The sequence below is a fragment of the Dermacentor albipictus genome, chromosome 3, assembly GCF_038994185.2.
Source record: "Dermacentor albipictus isolate Rhodes 1998 colony chromosome 3, USDA_Dalb.pri_finalv2, whole genome shotgun sequence".
In the NCBI taxonomy this organism is placed as follows: domain Eukaryota; kingdom Metazoa; phylum Arthropoda; class Arachnida; order Ixodida; family Ixodidae; genus Dermacentor; species Dermacentor albipictus.
This window is the reverse complement of record NC_091823.1, coordinates 142,954,671-142,964,738: the sequence shown is the minus strand read 5'-3', so window position 1 is coordinate 142,964,738 and position 10,068 is coordinate 142,954,671. Positions and strand designations below refer to the sequence as shown.

Genomic DNA, 10,068 nt, shown 5'->3' with positions numbered 1-10,068 from the left:
CGTCCGACCAATCCGGAGGTCTGTTCCACTTCCCCTCCGAAGGGAGCTTTGTCGGAAACACACGCACGTCACTGGGCACAAACACAGGAAGGTGGATCGTACACTGACTCCGTCTCCGGCAGGGAAGTGCCTATTTCGGTGGCTGACAGGTGATGGACCGTATTCTTGTTTATGGCCCAAACCTCTCCTGACCGAGGCACTCCCTTGCTGGCCATAAATGAACCCTTTTGGCGAGGCCATTGGACCGCTCCCCATAATCGCGCTAGCCGTGACCGGAGGTTGTCGCGGGGTGAACGGCCAGTCACAACAACATACAAAGTAAACTTTTGCATGTACTTACCTCTTTAAGATTTTTTTTCTCTCCTGAAGGCCATAAATGGATAGAACTGCCTCACTTAATCGGATGATCAGACTTCGAATTACCATTATTTTGCTTAGATCGCTGTTTACTTTATTGTTTACTGATGTTTTATATTCATCTGTATTGTCCGCTCTGCGTGAACCATGAGTCTGTAGTATCTAATAAATAAAATACTCACAACAATCCATTTAACATTTGTAGAATTTGTAATGCGCAGTGGAAAATGGTCACAAAGAATATAGATACCATAAATGTAGCGAGGATAGAGCTCTGGGAGATTCCATGGTGATTTGATGAATACTAACTTCATCGTTCCAATTAATGCATTCAAAATATCTCAGGAGATTTACATTTAAAGACCAACAGCAAGATCTTGCAGTATTGCATTAGGCCTAGTTTGCAAGACGCTCTGTACAGGTCCACACACTGTTTCAGCATAGTGAGCCTTTATATAGAGAAGACAGTTCGTTATAGTTGACCATGACATATCCAGCAGGGTGCGTTGTTGAACCCCTGCTTGATATTGATACACTCCAAACAACCTAACACACAGTTGCCTTGGAGTGTGGCGATATCGTCATTTCCATTTATTTTATTGAAGTCAATTTCTGGGTTAATTTTCCTCCTGATTTATGTGTCTCGTTTAACAAGAGGGCGATGAATAAAACATGCCGGCCTCAATGCTTAAACAATAGACATGCTATTGCCAGATGACAACTAGCAGAATACGACACCTTGAGGCACTCCATCCAAGAGCTCACATAAGAATAGTGAAGACATCAGCCATTGTCATCTGATATACATTGCTGTTAACATGGTTTTCCGCCACCGACGCCCAGGTTGTCTAGGGTGTGTTTCTGATGGGGTGACGGGTCCTCTGTAGAAGAGGGGGCCGCTTTATTTTGGTATGAACAGGTCAGTTAAATTCAACATAAAAGGAGCCATGTATGTCATCTTTATGGCTAGCCATGTGAGAACCCTGGATCACCAATACATGACAAGTGCAAGGGGGAATGACTATGGAGACCAAAAGACATTCTACTTGCTGAAGTGCTGTTAAATTCACTTACTATTCACGGAACCAGATTTCCCTCTGTGCTTTTTAAGCATCACATGAGGGCCCTGTTTGTACGGGATGTATTTGCACTTCTACACGTTTGCTTGTCGAGCTGCCTCCAGTGCTTCGAGTCGGTTCTTGAAAGTACAGGTTACGTCAATGGTGATCGCCTCGTCTCCTTTGGCAAGGACCAGATCGCGGCGGAGTGTCGTGACACCGGCGGGCCGGTTCTCGCGTGTCACCGTGAACTTTGCGGCGGCAATCTTAGCACGGCCAACAATTTTTTGTTGTGGTGGTTCATGTAAGCAGAGCTGTGGCTCATGCAGTGATACAGGACATGCGGAAAGGTTTCTTTTGCTTACTCACATACACTGCGGCGCTGGTCCGGGGCACGTGCCCAGGGCCTAGCTGCATTCAAGGGCAGTAGGTTGAGGCGTGCCCTGGGCACGGAGCGCCAGTCGTTGAACTACATGAGCATTGACATTTGTTGAGCGTGTTGGTAAACTGAAAGCATATTTAGCGCCAACAAACAAGGACGGAAGGGATACGACACCACAATGCGCTAATGTGGTGCATTGTCATGTCATCTCCCTTCCGTCCTTGTTTGCTGGCGCTAAATATGCTTTCAGAACTACATGAAGTAGGAGCTGCTGGAGTCTATGGCGGCACACTCCATCAGCTTTCCTCTGTTAGTTTTCTCGTGTAGGGCGTGGTCCTGTGCGCGTGTCATGTTAGCCCGGAGCGTTCTCACCACTTTGGTGCGATGCTTTGGAGTCAGGGTCTCCTTGCCGCAGGTGATGACGGCACCATGATCCTGCACCTTCCAGGAGGTATCCAGACGGCGGGAGGCCTTCCGTGGTTCAATGCATACCGACTGTACCTGGCTTGCTCTAGCTCGGAAGTACCTTCTGTCACTCCGCTCTTCTGTATCTCCTGCGAGATCGCCCGTAAGTGCGGCCCTATCAAAAAGTTTAGAAGGGATTTTGGTTAGCGCCAACTCCCGGATTTCGAGGTCTGTTGAGGTTAAGAGCTTGAAGGCGTTGCCCATGCGACAGGTGTCACTGGTCTCAGCAGCAATAGAGATGCCCGATGATCTAGCCACGGAATTGTCATAAAGGGACTCGTTTGCCGAGTTTGCTGGCTGAAAAAGTGTCCATTTGATTAGCGACCGGGGGCGTCGTCGAGAGGAGCCCACTCTGCTTTCCCCACAAGCCCGCACCGCATGGCGAAAGTAAGTGCGGGAAAGACGAAAGTTTTGACCACATCAATCCTCAGTGAAGGCGTGAGCATGGAGTGCAGCAGGCTGCCTCCGATATCGACCACGGCGTTGATAGTGCTGCTGTGTGGTAACAGAGAGCAGCCGACAGGATGCTCTAGAAATTTCTGTTCCTCGCGTCTCGTTTGGATGGAATTGCCTCACCATTTACAATGAATTGCGTCGGCCGGGTGCCTACAGGGGTTTTGCCAGAGAGGTGCGGACTTTTACATTGCGCTGGGTTGAGCTGAAGTCCCAACCGAAAGGCCAGGCTTGCCCCTACGTTAGTGTACCTTGCTCTAAAGTTTTCATGGGTCGTCCACCAGCGGCGTCAAATCGTCGGCACAGAGAAGCACGTTGGGTTGCTTTTCGCCTCCCCGAACTGCCCACACGACGGGTCGATCGCCAGGTTAAACAATAGGCCACTCAGTGGGCAGCCCTGGTGAATTTTGGCGGAAAGGTTGATTGGTGTGTTCACGCCGACCTCAGCCATGATGCAGGATTCGTTGTCGCGGTAGAGGTCTGCAACAATGGCGCACAACTTCTCTCCGGCTCCTCCTCCGCGAAGTGCATCAACGAGAGCGTTGTGCGCGACAGAGCCAAAGGCCTTGGCAAAGTTGAGGGACGCCATGAAAAGGTCTTCACCGCCAGCCTTTGCGGCGTCCAGGAGCTCCTGCTGCATGAAGTTGTGTTCGAACACGCCGTCGTGTGACTGGAACTCTTTCTGACACCGCGAGAGCAATTGGTCGCACAGCCACAGATGTAGACGTGATGTGAGGCAACCTGCATACGGATTGCAAATTGTGCTTCCAAGGGCGATGGGTCTCCAGTTCCTGACGTCCTGGGCTCACCCGTCTGGAGGAGAAGCGTCCTTTCCTTCCAGGCATGAGGCACACGCCGGTACCTGAGGCAGAAAATAAATAGCGGTGTAAAAAAAAAGGCATCAGGGTCAGTTAAACCCCAGTGCCGGTATGTAATGCGGTCACTGCCGGCAGCTGTGTTTTCGCATCTGCGAAGGCGCGCAGCCGCTTCTTCGTCAGTGAATTTGGCTAGAAAGGGTACTGTCAAGTCAGTGCGACGCGGTTTGTTCAGGAGCAAACTGGTGTCTGCTTCCCTGGGTGGCCTCGATGTGGGGAAGTGTTCCTGCAGTTTAGCGAGGGCGATCAAGCACTGCTCTGATTCGCCTTGCACGCGCGGCCTGCGATGTGGTGGTACAAGCTCTGAATTCGCTCAGCGTTGTCCGGGTTGGTCGGGCGGCTTCGGTTGCCAGCGGCAGGCGCCGCTGGAATTTTAACCTCTTGGGCAACTTCTGAGGTGGCATCGATCAGAATGGACAGAAAACCGGACCAGCGCTAAGCAGAAACGGTTTGCCGAACCAAGTCCCGCAGTTTCCTCGTATTCTCACCCATTAAGCACGTGTCGTCGATTGGTCCTGAAAGGGAGACTTGGTCAGTGGGCTCATCCTGTGAAGCAGTGTCGTTGTTTGCAACACTTACTCCTCTCGTGTGGATGGCAGCATTAGGAGAGAGTTCCTGCGCGGGAGATCCTCTGCCGATTGAGGCTGCTCCTTGCGGTCGAGTTTAGTGTCTCCGATTCTGCTCCTTCTGGCTGCAAGGAGGCTGCACAGATGAGGGAAGCTTCCGATGTTCATACAGCGGGTGTTGTCAGGGCATCCGGCGTAGTTGGTGTGTGGGACATATTCAGGGGCGGCCGCGTGACAAGGTACATGGCGTGGAAGCAGGTGTGGGCTCCTTCGACGAAGCCGGTGTCGTGGTCGTGCGTGAGGGGAGCCGATGTTAGCATCGTCGCTGGTCGTTGGCGAAGGAGATTGGCTTGCAGACAAGGCTTGCCGCACTACCACTCTTCTCCTGTGTGCTAACGGGCGATTGTTGAGCCCCTTCCTATAAGGAAAGGAAGACGGGCATTCAGTGCACTTGTGCGGGTACGGAATCCGTGCGGTTACTTCTTGCTGGCCACCAATGAGGCATCTGTGCGACGTCGGCCGGTGTCCAAGAATTTTCCTGAAAAGAAAGCAAAAATATATAATCGTTAGCATCCTGATGTCATGCTGCTGCTCGAGGTGTCACTGAACAGACTGCCCTCGGGATGCCCAGAATGCCGGTGAATTGCTGGCTGAGCAATATTCTTCTGTCCATTTGAAGCAGCTGGGAAGAGGAAAAAACAGTATCAATTCCTGCTCGTGGTGCATCGGCTGCGACCGAGGGCTGGCGGGGTTGAAGTCAGGATGTGGCATCCTAGTGATCGGTTAGCGAACGGAGAGGGGCTTGAAGCTGGCGCCATCTCGTCCGGGTTCGCCTAAGTGGGCAGCGGGAAACGAGCGAAGGCAATAAAGAGTAGCACAGAAAAAGAAAAAAAAGCAAGCGCGTTCGTGAACTGCAAGCTAGCGTGTATCTCGCTATTATTGACAGCGAATTGGCAAGTCTATCGCATGCAGGCGCGTGCACACACAGTCAGAATGAGAATGAAAAGAAAAAAAATACGCCGCGGTGCGTACGCGTACCGGAAAGAAGAATAAGAAAAAAAGGGGGCGGCTTGGGCGCGAATCGGAACTCGCTGCGGCGCCGAAACAAAAACTTAAGGACGTACTAGAAGTTACGACACGCAAAAGGAACCTTCGAAAAAAAAGCTACAAAGTAATGCGCATAAGCGAGAAGAAAAATAAAGAGATAAAGAAAGGGGGCACTACATTTAAACAAGGCCAGCGGCGAAGCCGGCAACGCTGACTCTTAGCAACTAAGCAGTTTCTTTCAGGGGTCAAGTTAGATAATCACGCTATACTCAAATACATAATTACCAAACGGCAAATGCATGCAAATACTACTGTAGAACACAATCATGCGCGCTCATGTGACGGCATTACTTCTACAGAAGAGGCAAAGCTTTTTACTACCTCGCAGGGCGTATTTCAACTCTGGTTTTGGCCAAGAGGCCTAGAAGCGATAGCCGCATTAACGGCTAAAGCATGCAGCCAGCCCGCCACCGCGTGAGCCGGTCCCGGAGATCACGCAGTTGGGGTCCGAACGGGGATAGAAACCCACAAAGAGAAACCCACAAAGACTGAAAGCAGCAGCTGTAATCCGGCTGATACAGTAATTATAATTGCGCAGTGAATGGGCTTGTTCCACGTTATAGGCAAACTTGACGCTCAGGTTGCAGTTTAGTCATTATTGCATATCGCTACTTGAACAAATTGATTTACCGATTCAATTTTCGTCAAGGCCGTAGGTTATCATAAATCGACGTTTTTATTAGTCGTTATAACAAAGAGCTCAAAGATTTGATATTTTATGTATTGCTTACTTAACTGTGAATTGTTCTCATCAGGGCCGTGATAGTCCAATGCATATTGCACATTAGAGAGTTTTAGTATAGCGTAAAGCAGCAAACGCAAAGAGTTAGCGTCAGCGTTAGCGTTGCGTGCACCACACTGCGCATGCGCTATACGTAAACGCTGCTGGAGCTCTTACGTACGTACGCTATTTTCAGGATTTAGCGTTGAACCATAGCCTCCTATATTTTTTCATGCCCGCTCACTGAGTGGGGGAACAAAGCGCGCCGTCCGTACCGCCTAGTTCATGCGCCCGCCACCAGACCGCGCTGCCTTCCCATACCCTGTGCGCTCACATTTCGCCCCCATCGAAATGCGGCCGCCGTGGCCGGGATTCGATCCCGCGACCTCGTGCTCAGCCGCCTAACACCATAGCCACTGAGCAACCACGGCGGGTTCGCAATAGGGTATCAGAAAATTTGTACGTGGTAGTTCATAGTGTTTTTTTTTCTCATTGGTTAACCTAGGTAGGATATTAGGCAGCATAGTAGCAAGAGCTTGGTGGCGCAAGCCACCGCCCCGTTCCAAAGGGGACGCTCATAACATCCATCCATCCTGTCCCAGAGCAGACGACGCGACGCCGCCGCTTGCGCACGCGCTCGTGGAGACACGTTTGGCGTTCGTATTTGAGATGGAATTATAAAATATAATCGCACGTTAAATTGATGTTCGTACACAATGTACAGTGGAAGTAAGCAACACAAAACATGTTGTGGAGAGCCAGCCCTTCACCAAAAAGCGCCGAACTGTGAGATCAAAGCTCACAGTTTGAGGGTCTTTCGTGACAGCGGTTTTATTTCAAACACTTTAGCCATGTCGTGTTTGTCTGTCGCCTTCATTGCAAAATTTGTGAATATTGGGCGAAAAAACTTTGTCAGCAACAGTTCCAGCAGGTTCTCTTGGTGTCCTGGCGTCGAGCACATCAAAGTTTTGTGCTCGCGGAGTATTGCAGCGGAATTACTCACAGCCTCCTTCAAAGGCTGATTCATGTGCCTTCTTCTTGCGAGAAGAACGTCGATAAATTTCTCTAATGCGTAGATAACCGCTAAAAGTTGTCCAGATGGGTAGATGAGTCCACCGCGGTCTTGGTGCTTTATCAGCGAGTCCGAGGGCGCCGAGGCGTTTGGCTTTTTTAACAGGCGGACGCACTCCTCGCAATTTATATTTTCTTGTACAACTCTTGCCAAGTAGCCGCCGACCATAGCCAATGCTGCGACATCTGGAGTAGGAAGCAGAGGCTGTCCTCGCTTGAGTCGCTCTGTGAGCTCTCTACATGCATCTGCAGGGAATTCCTCGCTGGTTCCTTCCCTTGTGTTTTTCTGTTGCGGCATCGTTGACAAGTAATCGCTGCCTTCTGCTGCCATTACGTTGCTCGTACCAGCCGCCGACGCGATGCCAGTCTTCAGAGTCTTCTCAATACCTGACAGAACAGCTCGGGCATCCGTTTGATCATTTGACCTTGCTGACTTCCTCAGCCAGCCAAAAAACGACTCGATTGGGTCAGACGACATTTTTCTCGTTAAAACAAAGTGAAAGCGCATCTCTTCAAGAAGATATCGAACGCACTCAACATTTGAACGAGTCGTCATCACCAGGCCTTCGTAAGTCTCCTTGGTTAGAAAGTTCTTCGCCAGGCACTGGCTTTTGAGATCGGCCAGGTAGTCGAGGAAGCTTGTTTCAAGCCAGATTAACCGTTCATCGCTTGTAAATTCGAACTGCTTGCAATCGGCATTGTTCTGGTGTATGTGCTGGGTACAATTGCTCACATCCATGAGCATGAACCAGCGGTGCACGGTGTCCATAAATTCAACGGTCGGTCCGACACCCGCGAAACTTGCGTCGCATGTGTGGCCCGCTTGCTCTTGCAGGAGCTTCATTGCCGCTGTCACCGCAGGAGACAAAACTTGGATTGCTCTTTTTACGTTCATTTTTTCGATGTTTGTGGGGAACACGTGTTTTCTCGTTAGAAATCTAACTGGCTTTACAAGGCTGCCTTGCTGCATTTTGTAGAGGCTCTTCAAGTGGTTCGCCGTTATTTCGCCGCCTTTTCCAATGTCACGCGATAAAAACTGCGAGCGCACGTTTTTGACCTAGTGGCACTGATCGAATGCTAAGAAAAGCTTTCGATTCGGTGTTCCTGGGTGCTCAATGCAATGCGTGAGGCTTCCGTTGCATAGAAGTTGGAACGCTAAGACATTGATTTTGTGGTTGTCCGTGACAATGCGCACGATGAAAAATCCTATGTTTTCAACTTCATTCAGGACGTGTCGCATGAGCGTGTGCAGCTCGCGGCCAGTGCAATTTCTCGTGAAAAAGTATGCCACGGGTATTTTAAACGAAACTGAAAGGCCGTTGAGGACGAAGCACAGAAGTGAGTTGGCTAGCACAGGCTCATTTGTTGTTTCCTTAGGAAAGCTCCCACCATAGTCTACTTCACCGATGAAGGCGTCCCTTTGTTTATGGTAAAGTAGCTTCTGTTTCACGCGCATTTCGTCGACAATTAAAGAGCACGCTCTGGCTTGCGATGAGGGATGAGAAGCGAGCTCGGTTGACAGCCTTTGCTTCGCGAGTTCCGTCACGCCGACTTCGCCACGTGATGTGCCCATAAAACGCTCCAGGGTGCTTCGACTGGGCAGCCGGAGAATGCCTGTAGTCCTTATGTGCTCGTATGCGCGAGTCGAGAGGTTACGTAAAACTACAGCATGGCGCACTGTCAGATCAGACCACGTTGGTTTCGTTTTCCCGAAATTCTTAACTTGTTCTACTAATACTGACGCAGCCAAGTCTTTCTCCTTCGCTTTCTCGACAACTTGGAGGAATGCATGAACAAAGCACTCTTCCTTGAGCTTTTGTATTTCTTGTTTATAATTGTCGACGGTATTCTTGAGCCGCTCAATATGCGCGTTTAAGTCTCGTTCTTTGCGTCTCCACTTTCGTTTGTCCACTGTCGAAACCGAGAATTGTGAGGACACCTGCACTGCTCTGTCCATCCGCAAAGTCGCGGTGATGCAGCGCTCGCTAGCGCCGTTTTTCACGGGTGGCAACGGTTCGGTAGCGGTGCAGTCCACAGGTGACAAATCTTCAAAGACGACGTCGACAACCGGCAATTCGTAGAGCGGATGCGGACACGACTCCATTTGGTTGTCATCAATGACTGCTCGTCGCTTCCGCGGTGGTGGGTTGGCTAGCGCAGCAGCCTCGCGCTTTTTCACTGATGCGCAGCTTCTCTCTCTTTTTTTAGGAGGCTGCAAGTACGCAGGATATTCTTCGAAAATGCTGGGAATAGCATCTTTCTTATGTTTCCGAATTTTGCAACCTTCCTTAAAGTCAGAGGAACTGAAGTGTCGGCTGCATACAGTAGAATAGCACGACGTCGTATTCGGCACCCAGTTTTCACGAGAAATGACTTTCAGCCATTTTGCGCACAGTTCCGGATCGCTTGGTATTTCGTGGAAGGATATGCCCGGCGTCCGTTGTTTACTGGATGACTTGCAGCGTGGCACACAGCAGTACGGCATCTTGTCGGGCGCAGGACACCACAACCGATTCCACACTGCAGATAGAGAACTGATTGGGTATAAAAAAGAAAGTAACGCAAGGGAACGATAAGAACTGTGCATCGTAAATCACTGATCTTACACTAGTAAAGCAATACACGTTGCAACAACGCCAACAACTAACACGTGGTCGCGGAAAATCTAGTAAACAAACGGTCGCTTCATTTGTGTACACTGCTTACAAGTTCGGTCATGCATCCCTGATATTTCAAGAAAATATGTATATAAACATGCTGCTGTTGCAAAACGCATACGCTTACCTGCAACCAACACGACGGAAATCGCCCAACTCTTGCTTGACGGATCGGTTAGGGTGCTTCGATGGGCCTCGACGCGTAGCTCGGTCTGGCATGTGAGGGCAGCATTTTAGGTAGTATTAAAGCCCCTTGATAATTTGAAAGTAGCGACACTCTCCTCCACTCCCGCGCTTTCCTCCTCGATTCTCCTCGCCCGCCGGCTGTGCGCGCTGCGCACGGCACGCTTCGCAGG

General features: G+C 50.2%; 1 protein-coding gene across 1 annotated transcript; it reads right to left on the bottom strand.

The window, feature by feature from the left end:
* Nucleotides 1-6,646: 6,646 nt before the first annotated feature.
* Nucleotides 6,647-8,090, bottom strand: LOC139056963 (uncharacterized). Its single transcript, XM_070534745.1, has one exon. It carries the CDS (start codon nucleotides 8,023-8,025, stop codon nucleotides 6,784-6,786), a length of 1,242 nt encoding a protein of 413 aa, XP_070390846.1. The 5' UTR covers nucleotides 8,026-8,090; the 3' UTR covers nucleotides 6,647-6,783.
* Between the last annotated feature and the right edge of the window lie 1,978 nt (nucleotides 8,091-10,068).